Raw genomic sequence first — 17,266 nt, forward strand, 5'->3', positions numbered from 1 at the left:
TCCCAATACCGCTGTCGAGAACTGACGCAGCATAGCAACTTTGCTCACTAGCTCGTTCAATCACCTTTCGACATTAGAACTCAACGGAGTTCACCAACTCGCGATTGTATTCCCTAGACTCCGACATGCGATTTTGCCAGCCACCCGGGCTCTGGCATCGTGAAACAATTTTAGTCTGCCACCTGTGGTTAGGCGTTGGATTCACGGACGCTTATTCATTCTTCATTGAAATGGTGAACAATGCCGCATGACGCACGCAATTGCACCTATAATGCCCGCGTCCATCCTACGACTCTCATCGGAATACTCTGCGCACAACTCTCAGCCGCTTAGACGATACGCCACTCTCGGAAGCAATAATGATGATGATGATGATGATGAAGCCTCAGGCAATGGCACAAACCCACTGAGGGGGATAGGCCACGAATCGGGTGGTAATATGACTCAATACATAAAATAAAATAAATTGGTTAATAAATAAATAACTCGAAAAAAGAAAGGAAAACAAATAATCCAAGATGTAAAATAAACTATGAATACATGAGATGAAGTATTGATCAATACTATGGTAAGCCTTGCGTTGATAGGAATGTTAAAAAAAAAGGGATATACTTAAACTTGAGTAAGTTAAATTATGAATAGTAATTCTGGGATCGTGGCAGCAGACTTCTACTTCTAGCACGCTCTCGCGATTATACGGGAATGAAAGCTCACTAGCCGGTGTGCGCACACACTCCTCTTCTTCCTTATTTTCTTTCTTTTCCTTTCCCCCTCGTCTAGGCTAGTCAAGCGGGTGTCACCATGGTTAACCTCCCGGCCTTTCCTTGGTTCTCTACAACTGGAGCGAACTGCTGAAATGCTTCTTGTCTCCTAGATTTACATTTCTATGCTGAACTAGTAATACCTTGGAAAGGAGTGCGAAATGTTTATTGTAGTGTTGTTTTCAATAAAATATGGCCGCCAGAACTAATGATAAGCGGTGCTTCACCACGGCATATTGCTCAATGTGTTTAGGTAACCGCTAGTGAACTAGCACTATCAAAGAGCAATGTACTTTTGATGGGCTTGCTGGCAAACCTCGCATCAGTTAGACGTCGAACTCACAGTCACATGCCGTTTTATCTTAAGCAACTATAAATTTTGTCGACAGTGCATGCATGAACCTGCGCAGCACGCAATGGCATCGTGAAAAATTAAATGAGGTAATTCCACTGGCTATGCCAGTGGAATTGCCATAAGTGCTGTCATCTCAACGGCCGAATAACGGATTAACGGATGCTTGCCGATTAAACGGATTATTTCGAAGTGAATTTTCAGTGCTTAGAAGAACGAGCGTAGTGGCACAATAGTGTATGGTATATTCAGAAGGTTGATGGAAGGTAATGGTGATGGAAGTCTAGCCGGTCCCAAAAGACAACACCGGGAAATTGTCTACTGCAGAGGTACTTGGTGGTGTTTTTTTGTAACCGTTTCACAGAGGCCTAAATGGCGATCTGCCTTCCGTCTTTTACGACCACTGGGGACAAGAAGAAAGAAATGTGTTGTGGGCTGCGGCTGTAAAAACGTTCTGCAATGCGCTGTCGTCTCGGAACGCTTTCGTGGAGCGCTCACTGTTCTGGATAGCATGTCAGATGGGATCTCTCTCATTCATGGCACGGCGGCCAAGAAGAGCACCGAGGACGAATAAATGTTTGCGTACTCCAAAAGCTCCCTTTGTTTGTTCTTCGCTTTTTAAACAAGTCACTCCTGCTTGCAACGCTAACCATTATATTTTCGTTTTTACACACTCGCGCTGAACCTTCCGAGGAGCTAGTTAAATTGATAGTTACACTGGGATATGCACCAAGCCTGAACTTAACGATCGGAATCAAAAGATTTGAAACAACAAGATATCTTATCGCGTCGATTGTTCGCAGCGTGTCTGATACAATGTTTTTTTCTGTCTCGCTCGCTTTCTCAAGTTTTGCTAAAGTCGAACAATATGTTTATTGGCGAATGAAAAAGAAAAACGTCTAGTGCATCTATAACTCAGTAACCGACAAGTTGAGGAATCGGTACGTAACACCATTTGTATTTTTCGCTGATTTCTTTGCACAACGAAATCGCGGAATACCCCTTTTCTTGATTTCTAGCTTGGACTGGAATACGTTGGATGACTCACAGCTTATAGGCATGTTCGCTGAGAACACAAGCATCTTTGTTCTTATGGTGATATATATATATATATATATATATATATATATGACAATTTATTCGAACATGCACGTTTTTGTTCCGTAAACCGAGTCTAACTGCACAACAGCATGTAAATACAAAGAGCGACCCCTCACTCGTCTTATGTGCTCTATCTCGTACTCGGTCATAATCTCATTTCAGCCCATTTCAAGTTTGACTTGGTCATCACAGAAACGTTTATGACATGCTCACGGTATGTCAACTCAGAGCAAGATGCGAGCTCCGATATATAAGCTAAGCTTCTAGTGATAACAACGATGAAGTTATCATCATTGTGTTTGATATAATGGCACCTTTACAGATTTACAACTTCGTCGCTCTATGCGATGAGCCTTGTAGTAAACATTGAATATTTATGTTCATGTCGCACGCATCTGGGTGTGTATGTTCTAGTCAATAATTCAATGCTTGAATCGAAGGAATTAACACGTGGGATAATTAATTACTATTAATGCACATACTAAGGTTAATGCCAAGGTCACAACCTCTAGAGCATTTTTTTTCCATTCCGCATGGTTCCGTTTGGCCAGCTTCTGATTCGCCTACTCCTAAGTTTTCACTTGCCTTGTGCTATCATACGATTCAAGACTAGGGAACAATATTCATAGTTCTCATGGGGAGCCCTTTCCTTCTATTCTTCGAGTAAGCTAATGTTGTGTGAACCAAGGCGTCCCTATCCTAGTGCTTCAAATTAGGAAGGAAAAAAAAAGACAAAATAGTGCAGTCCTAGCGTTGCCCAGGATCTCGTGTTGGTGCATGTCTAACTCACCTGTATAGGCTCGCCATTCACCGGATTGCGGACACTCTTTGTGGCCGTTATCATATCCAGGCCCATGACGATAAGGCGGTCCGCATGGTCCTCCACAAAATCTGGCACGCCGGCTACCACCACGTAGGCGTCCCCAATGGTCTCCACCTGCGCAACCGAGAGTCATGGCTGAGTGAGCTTCACAAATATGAAAGCATAGATAATGGTGATTTGCTCAATACTAGCGACTTTATTAATTTTCCTAAGAGAGACGCAAGAGAAAAATTTCCTTAAGGGATACCTACGCGAAATGACCTGGGGGCTGCATGCCGTTTAATTAACGATACTGCTCTAACTCTGACCTTAACGTATTAAATAAAGTAGCTTCAACTGTCAGTGACAGTGACATTTCTGTGGATGAAAACGTATACGTTTATGCTAAAAATGTGCTGCAGCGGCTGCACTCCTGGAAGCAAAAGCAGGAACAACCTTACTAACTTGGCATCAGTAAAGCCCTTTAAAGAGCTGATACAACAATGTTGCTTGGAAACAACAGCGCGGATACGTTCATGTAAAAATGTATTTCTTGCTCTTCGGGCAGGAAGTGGAAATAGATAGCCTGTCCTAATAACTGCTGTAAGTGAGTGAGTAAACGATCGCAGCAGCCGTGGCCATTGATTCGCTGTTTTGTGGAGCAATGTATGCGAGTCCAGTGGTGAAAAGGAATACGTCATTTCCTTTGAAGCATCGTTCACCTTGTAGACGCCATGCACGTGAGATAGGTTGTCAAACTGCAGATACAGCTTGTTGAGCAGGCGCACGATGGCCATGGGAGCGCAGCTACCGCACATGTTGGTGAAGCCCACAATATCTGAGAAGAGGCATGAGACTGTCTCGAACTTCTCCGCTTCCACAGGAAGGTTCTGGCAGAGGAGCTTGGCTACCTGGGGTGCGAAAAAGGAAGAAAAAAAAAAAAGAAAGCTCGCAGGTGGCAGAAATGGGAAGGGAATATTGGCTTTCTAAATTGGCACAATGTGTTCTTCGGTAGGATTTAAGTGACACAAAACAGACGACAATACTGCCGAGAAATCTGCAGGGCACTGATAATAACGATACGTTCGCAGGAGGGATCCAAAGCTCATATAAATGCCTTTCTGATGTATAGTATCACGTTCTGCTTTAAACAAAACGTTGACATTAACTCTGCAACATGTTGATGTTCTTTCGTGCACTTTTATTGCTATGATCAACGCCACTGTACATGGCAAAACGTGCTGGGTTATTCGCATTCTAAAGCGATTTGCAATACCAAATGATTGTGGTAATATCTTACATTATTTACTAGAGGAACTAAAAGGCGCTCTAGAATTCTAGAGTTCCAAAAATTTTCGCTAATCCTTACCTCAACAGAGCCACAGAATTCGTAATAGAAAGACTAATGGTTTACTCTTTCTCTTTTTTGTTTATATTTTAAAGTACTTTTTAAATATGAGTGGAGTAGCCTGAGGCGTACCGCCTCCAGCCCCTCCAGTTAGATCTCATTTAACGGCACCTACTTGTAGTATTGTAGGACACAAAGAGGTACTGGGGTAATCTGATAGGCTTTTCCCTATTTTTATTCTTCAGTAATATACGTGCTTGGGGAAGGAAAAACTTCGAGTGCATTTGGAGGCCTCTACAATCTCCTGCTGCATGTAATGTTTCTGCACATATTAGGCGACAAGGTTTTAGAGCAAAGACGACAGTTGACAGCAAGACTGCGTTTTTCGTGAGTCAAAGATGCGTAGCACCTTTTGTCGACATGGCTATTGATTTGCGTGACCATGTAGCTGGTGAATTTCTAGTGCTGAAATGCCTTTGTTCTCTTTTATATTTTGGTTATAGAAAAAGGTGAAGCTAAGCTAGGTTTGCGGCGCTATCATTGAATACCAAATTATTTCCGGACAAAAAAATTAAAAAAGCAAGAATGAGCAGGAAGAGAATATCAACAAGCACCATATACGCACCCGGACATGTCGCAAGCACTTAAATAGTTTATCTGCGGGCAGCAGCACGGAAAGCACAATCCAGTACCTCTAAAAAATAAGTCACTCATCACATGAAAAGGGGAGGGGGGGGGGGGGCTTTGCACGAAGTGAAAACACGTTGTTCTTGATGGTGTGAAAGGAGACAACGAAACTCGCAAAAAGTTTGTTTGTGCAGCTAAGGGATAAAGGCCGAGCGAAGCCTGGCATGGTCTTATTGTGCTCAGTAATTTTTTTTTTTGTCAGCGTAAGCGTGGTCGATGTCAAAAGGTCCAGTAGGAGTAGTAGGAGTACAGAACACATCTCGAACATATCTCTGTGAACATGCTGCACATATACTAATCCGAAAGGAAGTCTCTTTTTCGTCATAATATTTTTTTCATGAGAGAGCAGTCAATTGCGGACGCCCAAAATGCCAAATAAATCGTTCGACAGCGGTAACCATAAAGCAAAGTCCGAGGAAAGGGGGGGGGGACACTACCCTACCTCTTTTCTCTCATGCCACCCTTTATACTTATTCCTAATCTTCGAGGCTTAGTCGCTCATCGATTTCTTCAGGACCCTTGTTTTTACAATTGAAAACAGACACAATTCGTTTTTCGATCACAAAAAAAAAATAAATAATAGAGTGGCAGTGGTGACACGCGTTGGAAGGCCCATTGCGAAAATAAATAAAAGAAATGATTCTTATATCGCGAGTGCTGTCGTTGACGGCGCCTGCGCAAGCACTGTCGATGCATTATGCAAGCGCACAAAGAAGAGCCAGCGCAATCTTCCGCAGGTCATCCGACGGGGAAAAAAAAAAACAAAAAAACTAGACGTTCCCGCACTTTCCACAGAGGGGAATTCGCTCACGCTCTGGTAATGCATGTACATTCACTTTAACGGCGAGACTGACCCGCGTATCAACGAGACACGTTTAATAATTTAGTCGGCAAGTGAGTAGATAAAGCGAAGTGAAACGCAGTTGAAGGCGGCCGAAAATTAGGTGGGGTGATGAAATTCGGAAAGTCGCAGGCTCAAGTTGGGACTAGCTAGCGAAAGAGGGGCCACTGGAGTATGGCTGGGATAGGCCTTCGTCCTGGGCAGTGGACCTGAAGATAGGCCGGTAATGATAATGATGATGAGTAGATACAGTACTGCGTCAGGTATAAAGTAACCATGCAAGGTGAGCGCCGAACACTTGCCAGCTCAAGCGCTGAAAGCAAACTCCTTTTTCCGAGTACGCAGAACGAGCCTGGCTCGGACGTGATGGCCGGCCGAGGGTTCCTGAAACGAACATCTGTTTCTTCACATGCTTACCCGTCCTGCTTGTTCGCTTGTATTTACTTTATTCCTCCGCGAAGCGCCGCAAAGTGAGAGTGTGCGCGCCAATGAGCACCCCACTGACCGGTCGAAGTCTCTGGAGTAAACCTGTAACGTGATTTCCAGTTTCTTTTTTCTTTCTACCTCGGTACGCATGCCTACAGCAATTGAGTTCAGATGAGAGTTACGTGCTTCTCCAGCGCCGGCGCCTGGGCCTTCAGCAGTCTACCTTCGCTTTCGGAGACCATAGGTTGCGGTTTGGCCCGTCTGCGTTCCTTGTGTGGAGTGTGCTTTCTCTAGATATTCTTTTCCCCCCTTTATTCTGCTTTCAATCGGGATTTCTTTTTTTCCCCTCCAGCACCGGTCGAAAGAGGATTCTAGACAAGCGTGCGCTGCCGGAATGCTTACGCTGCGCTTCGACTGCCTGACGCAGATCGACCCGCACAGGCCTCGTCTTGTAAACCGGGTTCTTTTCACGTTCAGGTTCCTGAACATTTCTACAGCGTCGCTCTTTTCATTGATTTGTTTTTGTCGTTTATCACCAGCGACAAAAGAGAAAGTTAGCGTACTAACACGCTGGATATAACTCAAAATCGTAGCCAAATTCAAAACGCTGAACAAGAAAACATATAGAGAGGAGTGAAATAAAAATTTAAACATTTTCCACATTCTACTTTAAAAACCCACACATCCCCACTATGGACTAAGGAAAAAATGCAAAGTTATTAGCACACATATATCGCACTATATATATATATAGCCAGCACATGAGCGGTGACGAGCTTGGGTAGCCTTTGAACAGGGGGAAACGATTGAATTCCCAGCAAAACGCTTCAGCCATCGCTGACGCGACAAAAACATCATGTTGTTACAGTCAGAATATAATATATCGCACAAATTTCAAAGTGCCGCTCATAAAGAAAAAGGGAAAAGGTGCAGATTCAGCCTACATGTTAGAACCTGAGAGTCCAAGCTTTAGTGAGGCGGGTAAAGTAATGCCATGCAGCCGAATAAATCTTGCACAGTGCCTTGCATCATCGCGATTGCCTGCTGCCTGCCAGTGAAGACGATAAGAAGCGGACTCTCTCACCACGTGACCGCGCATTATACCGTGTGAAGGACTGGCCCTCTTTGCCATGACACTGTACCCAAGGGCAGCGCGCCAATTAGAGTGGGCCAATCCTGGAGATGGTGCAACAGTAAACTGCGCTTATCTCGGCGGAAGACGGGTCAAGCAGATACGCCCATCCCAAGGGCCCTATAGATGCAGATATAGAAAGCTATACTTTATTAAAGAAAGTATGCTGTTGGGGGTAACATCCGTTTGTTACAGGAAGGATATTCAGGTATCGTATGTTTTACCACCGCGTAATTCTGTAGAAAACAAGACCAGCAGCCAGAGTACCTGCACGGGCAGTTAAAATGGTAGTGTTGTCCGGCATGCGAGCCATTTAGGCGAGACGTCAGCAACCCAGCTGCGGCGGAGAAAGTCCGGGAGGGTAAGTGAAGAGAGCTTCGCATTCATCACTGTGGGCAACAAAATTGTGTCACGCTTCTCCGTGTTTATATCCTGAGGAACGGGGTCCAAGCTCTTTGATACTGATAAATTACTCTCGCGTAAGACGTCATGACGACCGCGAGGTGCCTCTTGAAGTTTCAAGAGCGTGTGGTTCAACAGAAGCTTACGGGTATCCACAATAAGCGCTGCATGAACACGGCTTTCTCATTATGCGATTTAGAAGCGCGGCTGTTGGCAGTGTTTATTGTGCTAAAGATTCCCTAGTTTCTTAAAATTGCAATGCATAATTAAAGTTGCAATGCACTAAGGTTTATCTCTCCGTGATTCCATGTGACGCGCTGCTGAACAGCCATTCGCCACATCACCAGCTGCGCTTCCTGTTACTTATCCTGCGTGACTTGTGGTGCACTGCAAATGTTCTCGTACATTCGTTCACAGCCGACTACTGAAATATTGGTCATGTATTCTGACAAACCATGACCCTAACTATCATAACTCCACTATAAACGAGCACAGCATATATATGAGGCGTCCTATACTAAAGAAACAAACAGGGCTGCACTAGCTTCAATGCCGATGGCAACAGCGTTGTGTATACCACTTCGACTATTCTAACATTGAATGCCTAATGCTCTTCGGAGCTCAGGGCATTGTTGCATTCGCTTAGTGTTTCTTGAATAAATGCGGAAATGTAGTACAGACTAAAAAAATTGCGCATTCAAACTGCTGTGTAAATGACTTAGCAAAAGAAAGGGATGAGTCCAAGTCCCCTGCCATCGCAAAGAATAAGTTACACCTTCTGTGCCCCCGTACAAAACGTTGCGGGTCTGGGCGATTGTTTCTGAAAGGAATACAAACAAGGAGAAGAATGTGTCGGTGTGCTTATAAAGAAGAAAAGACGGCAGCGTGGAGGAATGGCTTCTCTAGGAATATTGCGGAAACCAAAGGTGTCACTGCTGATAAACTCAAAATTCCGCAAAGGAGGATGTCGCATGATGCCCTTTTTTGTTAATCGTATGGCTTGCTGCAAATCGCTCGAATAAACAGAATATAATGCTGAAAAATATTGCCATCCCAGCAAGGGTACAAATACCCGCAAATACACGCAAAATCGCCGCGCTACTGCCCGCTCGAGGCACTTTGCTAGTATTAGCGGACTTCCTTCACGCTCGGAAAAACACTTTTATGTAGCACGTATCGAGAAACATCAAGCTGTATCGGGAGTTTTTCATGTTGCTCTACAATTATCTCATTGACATTTTTTATGTAATTATAATATTTGAGAAGTTGAATAATTAATTTAGAATAATAACCTAAGTAGTCGGGATATAAAAATACTATGTGCATCTCCAAGCGATGGCAAACAACATTACCATGGTAAGTCTAGCTACGTGGCATTTGCATACATTTAATGTTTGGCTCAGGTTACGTGGGACACCCTGCATATCGAGTATGATTATGTCGTGCGTGGTCAAATGTTGCATCAGAACGTTCGCATTGATTTATTTGATAATATTGAAAAAGTTGGCGACTTCCATCGCCGGCGGCTTCACATTTGGCTGCTCAATGAATATGCCAAAATTACAGGAAATTAGCAGATGAACACACACACACAAACACACACACACACACACACACGCGTGCACACACGCACACACACACACACACACACACAAACACACACACACACACACACACACACACACACACACACACACACACACACACACACACACACACACACACACACACACACACACACACACACACACACACACACACACACACACACACGCGCGCGCGCGCACGCACACACACACACACGCACGCATGCACGCATGAACACAATGACGAACACTTAGAGTCAAAAGGTTTAAATCGATATTCAATGTAGTAGGAGCGACAACACGCTTGGTACAAAGTGTACGTAAGTACTACGGCAGGGAAAGCACGCAATTAAAAAAGAAGAACGCTTCGCGTATACTTTCATGAATAATGTTTGCGAAGGGCGGAGGCAGTCGCTAGTACGTTGTTGCTGGGCAGACGGCAAACTTGCGCTTCATTGCTAACATTTCTAACTTCAAGTCAAGAGTGTCACTGCCGGCAAAAGCAACGTCACCTCCACATGTCTCGCCTTTCAGTTTTTATACACAGATTGTCGCAGGAAATAAAAGAAGCGCCCAACCCAAGAAAGAACAGCACCTTGCGCTTTACGTTTCAAACTAACGCTTTTTCAACATCACCGGCTGCGTTATTTTCCTGCTCATCACAATATATAAATGAGCGAAAGCATGCGGAACGCTGCGCAGGGCGCAACGTTTCTCATTTGAAATTCTCATCGCTCTCTCTGGAAGTCCCGCTTCAGGCACCTTCTTTTCCCGGTTCGAGCACGCGCAAGCATAACAACGGAGAAGACACGCAAATGCAACGCCTTTGCCGCGCAGCGGTGCCATTTGAGACACGGCGAGACCGGGGCGAAACGGCTTGTTTATGCACGCTCTTAACACTGGCCCACGCTGAATCGAGTCTGTCGCTCGTCGTCTGTTTGCCAGCGACAGCGGCCTCAAATGTGCGCAAGGAACGGCACACGGCTCGCGTTAGGCGGCAGCGGCGAAGCCACCGCCCAACGCAAGCCGGCTAAGCGTCCTTTCTCTGTGTTTGTCCGCGCCCGCTCTTCGCTTTGTCTCCTGCAAAATGCAGAAATGACCGCGCTCCATCAGCCTAACTAGGTGCCATTAGACTCGAAGGAGGAGCGCGCTGGGCATTCCGCATTGGGCGCTTCGTCTTCTTTTTTTCTCTTATCCTCCTCCTTCTCCTCCTCCTCCTACTCCGTGTGGCCCTATTTTTCCGTGTCGCACGCACGCGACGCTTCGAGTAGCGAGCGAAGGTAATGCGATGTGCTCGCCGTACTGGAGTGGCAGCACCGGTTGAGGGGACAGAAAAAAAAAATGACAAGGCAAGTGAAGGCGAGGGCGCTTGACTTATTAAAACGTGTGTGCTAATGCAACATACTGCGTTTTTGCTCGCGATGGGAAGTGCATCAAAACAGTCTTGCATTATTCCGTGTTACTCCGGCAAAAACGCTATCGTCAGAGGTAGCGGGTCTAAGTGGATGCCACGTGCGCGTACTACACATATGAAATGATAGAGAGAGAGAGAGAGAGACGATAAGGGAAAGGTGAGGAGGTTGACCAGCCATAGCACGGATGACAACTATGCGCTGGGGAAGCGGGAAAAGGCGTCAACTTTGACAAGAAGAGAAGTAAAGTTCACACCAAGCAAGACATCCACAATGATCACCGTATACGGAGACAGGACATGCGGGGAGACGAACGATATGGCATCATTAGTGTTCTCTGCTTTGTCGAGCTGTTTGAAAGTGACTTTCGTGATACCTGCCTTTCGTAATTTACTTGTATTTTCTCTAAGAAACTGCTGTCGATATAACGGACGTTATAGATGACATGTTTAGCAACGTCTTGAATGGAAAATGAGTTTCTAAATGCCGGCAATGAATTGCTGTGCTAACTCTTAGTATGAGAGATTGCTATGTTACCAATAAGGTAAAAGTCGCCATGAAATACCAACTTTCTTAAGCACACACATCTCAGCCCATAGTGCTACTTTATCCTACAAACAGCCGGCCCTGGTACAGTTTCGGTAACGTTAAATGCCTTAACAGTTGCGTTTATTCGTGATAAGTAAACTAAAGATTTTGCTGCATAGCGAAGTCTTATTACAGGAGCATTGCATATACTGGGAGTGCGACGAGGTATGAGAAATATCAAATAAATCATTGGGTAGCTTACGAATAGCGTCAAAAAACATGGCTGCTGCCTCTGACTGAAGTTATCACAGACACGACGGCCGCTCTAGTGGCTCTGAGTATACATAGTCATCGCGCGGGCATTCCTTGAGCGTTTTCACCAGCACACCCATAGAGTCGTTAGTTTCCAGGTCGAAGGTGCCACCGAATGTAATTGTATAGAAAATAAAAATAAAAAGGAAACAGTGCTGCGAAGTTTGGACTATTTTGAGGTCCTAGCCTATCAGAGCAAAAAAAAAAAAGGAAAAGAGAGACACAAGTGAGTGCTATGATCTTTTTTTTCAGCTACAAAGTCAGTAACTTAATGACGTCGTCCCTTTTTTCTGAAGGCGGCAAAGGAAATATTTACGACCAGCATTACCTAATGGAGCACGTGTCATTATATTACATCCACGTACATTGAGTGCATGCGCTCTCATTCTTTTTTTTTTTTTTTGGAGGGTGGGATCTTTAGCGTTCAATATCTGGTGATGATGAAGGCATTCTCTGGCCCTACTCGGAAGCCTTTTCACAGGTTTATTGTTCGGCTGCCCGCTGCGCATTGCATACTTGTGTTTGAAGTGGTCGCCGGTGTGAGAAAAAGTTAGTCCCACAATGTCACTTGTATTGAAAATATAACCAAACTAATAGAACAGGTAATGGAGCCAGATTAGGCTTATAGGCAAGTATTCATAACGTTTAACAAAAATGTAAAAATAAATATAAGGCAAAGGGTAAACGCTAAGGGACAGAAAGACAACTTGCAGCAGGAGGGAACCGAACCCTCATATTTCGCGCAACCAATTAGCATACAGAGGTGGCTGTTCTCCCCCGCCCTTCTACTTTTTGGCGATTGGTGTACGAGATTAGCCTTGGAGTGTTAGTCAGCGCACAGCTATGTTAGTTGGTGTCGAACTCCCTTTTAACCACTGACGTCACGTACTACTTGAAGATAGGAGCACGCAGCTGGCCAATAAACACTCGTAAATCGCACAGGTTTTTTATTCTTGAAGCATGTATTTGTTCATCCAGAAAACCCGGGTGCTGGCAGGCACGGCCAAGAAGCGTATTTCTTTTCAGCCAAAGCGAACGAAGCCATCATGAACGTTTGTGTTATTGCCTCATAATGACATCATGCTCGCAGTAATTGTTAATGGATATTTTGGTACGTTCTTTGTCTTGGTAATCAAGACATTTACGTTTTGTTTTTGTATTGCCAGTCAGGTATTCTTAATGAACGCTTGAGATGGCGTTGATTCTTCTATGGCACTTTCTTTTTGGAAATAAGTGAATGCTGGGCGAATGTACACGTAACAAAAATATGCGATCTAGGAATATATATATATATATATATATATATATATATATATATATATATATATATATATATATATATGTATATATATATATACATATATATAAAAACCGAGCGACGAGCTCGGTTTTCGATGGCTTCTAACATGCGGATTAAGTATTCATGGGAGGAAGACCATATAGGGGACGCGAACTCAAGCTGGGGGCATAAAAATGATAGGAATACTAATTTACTGATGTTGGACGGGCAGTTATGCAAGTTGCGACGAATATATCCAAGAGATTTGGAAGCGTTTGCGCATATGGTTGTGATGTGAAAGGCCCAGGAAAGGCTCGGTGTGAGAGTAACACCTAGATATCTATATACTCATGCCTCAGATAATAGATTTGTATTTATTTAATAGTAAAATCTATGATTTGAAGTTTTTCGCGTGCATGTTATCACTTTGGATTTAGATGAGTGAAGTTTCATTTGCCAGTCTTCACACCACTTGGTAACGAGATGAAGGTCCTCTTGAAGAATGCGATGATCCTCAAAGCTACGAATTGGTCGATATAATACGCAATCATCGACGAAAACACGCATGCAGGATGAGATGTTATTGGGCAGATCATTGGTGTAAACAAGAACAAGCAAGAATCCAAGCACGCTGCCCTGCGGTACACCGGAACTGACATATACAAGAGGGGACGTAAAATTAATAACGACTGTAAGTTGCTGACGATTTGGTACGAAGTTACATGATATAATATATATATATATATATATGAGCGTGTTGTGGGTATCATGACAACATATGACAATGAACTAATAGTAGGTAAGTCGCATATTTATTACTCCGTGCAAGAACGCAATATGCGCACTGATGCAACGCATGTTTTGCAACCCCGATCCACTCCAAGTGAATCAATGTTTCACACAGTAGATTTTTTTTTTCTCTCGGAATCAAGTTCAAGCAGCCTGAACGAACGTACTATTTTAAACTGCATGGAATAGATTAAGAGACGGACGATTATCATGGCGACTGTATTGCTTCTAAGCTATTGTTTCAGTGCTGCTTTATTCACATTTATTTCGTGCGGACAGATAGCCGATGGCTGTGCCGTCAGAATAAGTGCTACAATGCAGGGCTGAAATTGTGTGCTCCTTTGTAAGCCCTTCACACGGATGCACAGTGACAGCGTTATAGCGTTTTCGCGTCACACAAATCGTCAGGAACGAAACTAATATAATTTTCCTGGTCACAACAAGAATTTTTCCTCCTGCTCCGATAACTGTTTCAAAGCTGTTATTTTAAAACGAAAGTGTTTTATGCCGGTATCCACCGTCAACTTCCTGTAACGGATGTGACGTCGGCGCGAACGCGTAAAATGTGCTCTCTTTACGGGGATGGCGCCACCGTCTAGGAGCGGTGAAGCCAAGTACTGCATCATGACACTAACGAGTGCCGACAGTGAGCGCGTCGGTAGTCTCAACGCAGCTGAGACTCCAACGCGGCGTAGCCTGGTGTAGGTGGTGTAGGCCTTCTGCTGTGGTGACGAGGCAGTTTCGGCACGTGGTTTGTCTTTCGCGGCCGATTAGCCTGTGCCGCCTCGTCGCCTACGGAGTGCAGCTTCAATATGCACCAGCAGTGCTTACACGCCGGGTACTGCTCTTCGCTTGCGAATGGCATCAACTAAGGGAACTGCTGCGGTAAGTGGCGCTGAAAGGCAACGACGTCGACGGGCGAGTATCACTTTGATCCGGCGAGAGACTCGCAAGTGTGAAGCAGAACTCCTTCGAGCGTTCGCGGCACTCGCTGCGAACTCGGTCACTCGCATACCTGAAGCTAAGCGCCTCTGTACCAAGCGCGTCGCGACTCAACTCGCTGCCCAAGACACTAGGGAGGCAGACCAAATTCTCTTACCTTCGCCGAAACAGTTCGGTAGCAGGACGCCGCTCTCAAACCCGCAAATCGTGCCCCTTTCGCTGCAGTGGATCGTAAAGTTAACGAAGCAAACATGCAACAGCTTCTGTGGAGACACGTTTCAATTTTCTGTTCTCAACACTCCTATGAAGGAGGGATAAACCACATTTATATTTTCTTGCGATAAGAGTTCAACAACTGGTGTTTATATTGCGAAACATCATGCGCGTTATGTATGCGTGCTCAGTTCCATCTTCCAGTATTTGCACGGACTGAGTCAGTCCGCGCTTCTTCACGGTGAAAGCCTACAGCACCGTATGCGCCGCAAGGCACGGTTCGTTTGCACATCTCGTTATTTCCCCGTTTGTCGCTGAAGCCGCTGCTGTTATTCGTAGTTGCGATGTCTCCTGCTGCGTACCGGGCGCTATGTCAACTGTATATGCTGGCGTGTAAACAATATAGCTTCTTATTTTCGTCATTGCAAAGCGTCTGTGCCATTATATTACATTCGCTGCGTCTGGCTTTCCTGGCTGCTTTCTCAGCTGTGAAGGTGAGGTAAAAGAAAGTGAAGGTAAGAGAAAAAAAAAGCAAAGCAATAGCTATAAGCTATCTTTTCTCGGCTTGCGAAAGTGCACCTTTCCTGATTTAATTTTCTGTTATTTATAAGTACGGGCTTGGTTGGTTAACCTTAGTAACTGCACTAGACTGCACCACCGCTGATTGCCAACAGTAACGTGCCATACATTTGCCCGCGATTTCGTTCCGAATTTGAAGCACGTGCAAGTGTTAAATGACATTGCTACGCCCACTACGCATGCCACTAGCACTCTGCGCATGAAAAACACAATACTGCACTTAACAATAACGTGCTCTGGCTTCAGATCAGAGCGCGTCTTCTTTCTATTGCACTTCGTATTCCGCCGGCTTTCTCTATGACGCGAAAAAAAATTTATCGCAAAGCGAGTAAGAAGTAAAATACTGTTCAGTCGGACATTTCTCACAATGGTCCACAACTTCTACAGTAGAAATTTTTTTTCTAATTTACATACTAGCGAAGTCGAATAAATCTTGACTAAATTATGCAATCAAGCACTAGGCGAAAATTGCTTTTGTCCAAACGGGGCAGTAGCATGCGTTTAGTGGCGTTCTCCTATAGCGCACCCGAATATTTATAAACGTTTAAAAAAGTTAGCTGGGGACATCCTGTGTAAATCAAACTTTCAATGTCTTTCTAAGCAACATAACGTGATGCAGCGATCCAATGACAAAGCAAGGTACATGAACACATTAACATATCATGTTTTCGTTATTTTTTGTGGTTGTGTCGTTGCTGTGTCACATTGTATTCCTTAGCCAGCATCAACTAGCCCAACAAGATGTCCTCCCTGTTCATTCCTTCCAAGGCCCACACTGTAAACCGATTCCCATCCTTAAGGGTTCTTAAGAGTCCTTAAAGGTGAAAATGAATATAGAACTCGCACCATTACACCCGTAAATATGTAAGGGTGTGCGTTGAGACACAAAACGCCGTGAACTCTTTACCGTTCAACAACGCGCGCGCTGACGATATATCTCCACACATTCGTAAACGAAAGCGCTCACCTTAGAAGGCAGTATGGAGTGCAGCAGCTCCTCCGTTCGCTTCTTGTCTTCGTCCAGCTTGGACTGGAGCATGCGCAGTCGGTTGGTGGCCTCGTCCAGCTTCTCGATGAGCTCCCGCTCTCCGCGGTGGTGGTGCGAGCGCAGGAACAGCTCCCTGGCCGGGTCGTGTATGGCCAGGTCGCTGAAGAACAGCCCGATGCGCCGCATGTCGTCGATATCCTTGACGCGCGGCGAACACAGAAACAGGATGCTGTGCGTCTCTTCGACCGACACCATCTGGCCCTTGAGCCGAAGCACTTTCGGGCTCGAGTTGACCGTGTCGTCGTCATCCGGGCAGTTGGCTGACAGAGGCTTGATCACGCCTTCTTTTGTTTGCACAACGAACACCTGCAGAAGGGCGTTGTTTGCGTTGCTGTCTATATAATATTTCTCAAGCGCCCATGATGGGCCCCACTATTGCGCTTTAATATTCACAGAGAAAGTCGCAACGTTTTGTACCCATGTCACAACTAATGCTGGCGTTGTTTAGTGTGCGTTGCCTCTTTTCTTTACGATAATTAATCCACAATATTTGTTTTTTCTTCCTCTGCGTTTAAGAAAGGTCTGTTTTAAGTGCTCTCAAGAGCAGTACAATGATAGGCGCCAATATATGGAGCAATCTTCAATAAAATAGCAATATATACGCACTTATTCTGATTTAGTCATATTATAAACATTGGCCAGTATAATGTTACGATTCTATTTATAGGCTGTTGCTTTTCGTGCTTAGTAAGCGATATGAGTGACGCTCCGCCCAGGCTATCACCG

General features: G+C 44.7%; 1 protein-coding gene across 3 annotated transcripts in view; it reads right to left on the bottom strand.

Moving 5' to 3' along the window:
- Positions 1–17,266, bottom strand: part of LOC142579412 (guanylate cyclase soluble subunit beta-1-like) — a 99,333-nt gene that overhangs the window by 9,104 nt on the left and 72,963 nt on the right. For all 3 annotated transcript variants that reach the window (XM_075689564.1, XM_075689566.1, XM_075689565.1), the window contains 3 exons: positions 16,460–16,846; positions 3,739–3,927; positions 3,005–3,151 (listed from right to left, as the gene is read on the bottom strand). In XM_075689564.1, the coding sequence (XP_075545679.1) occupies positions 3,005–3,151; positions 3,739–3,927; positions 16,460–16,846 (723 nt within the window). The remainder of the gene's footprint in view (positions 1–3,004; positions 3,152–3,738; positions 3,928–16,459; positions 16,847–17,266) is intronic.

Source organism: Dermacentor variabilis, chromosome 4 (genome assembly GCF_050947875.1).
Source record: "Dermacentor variabilis isolate Ectoservices chromosome 4, ASM5094787v1, whole genome shotgun sequence".
Lineage (NCBI taxonomy): Eukaryota > Metazoa > Arthropoda > Arachnida > Ixodida > Ixodidae > Dermacentor > Dermacentor variabilis.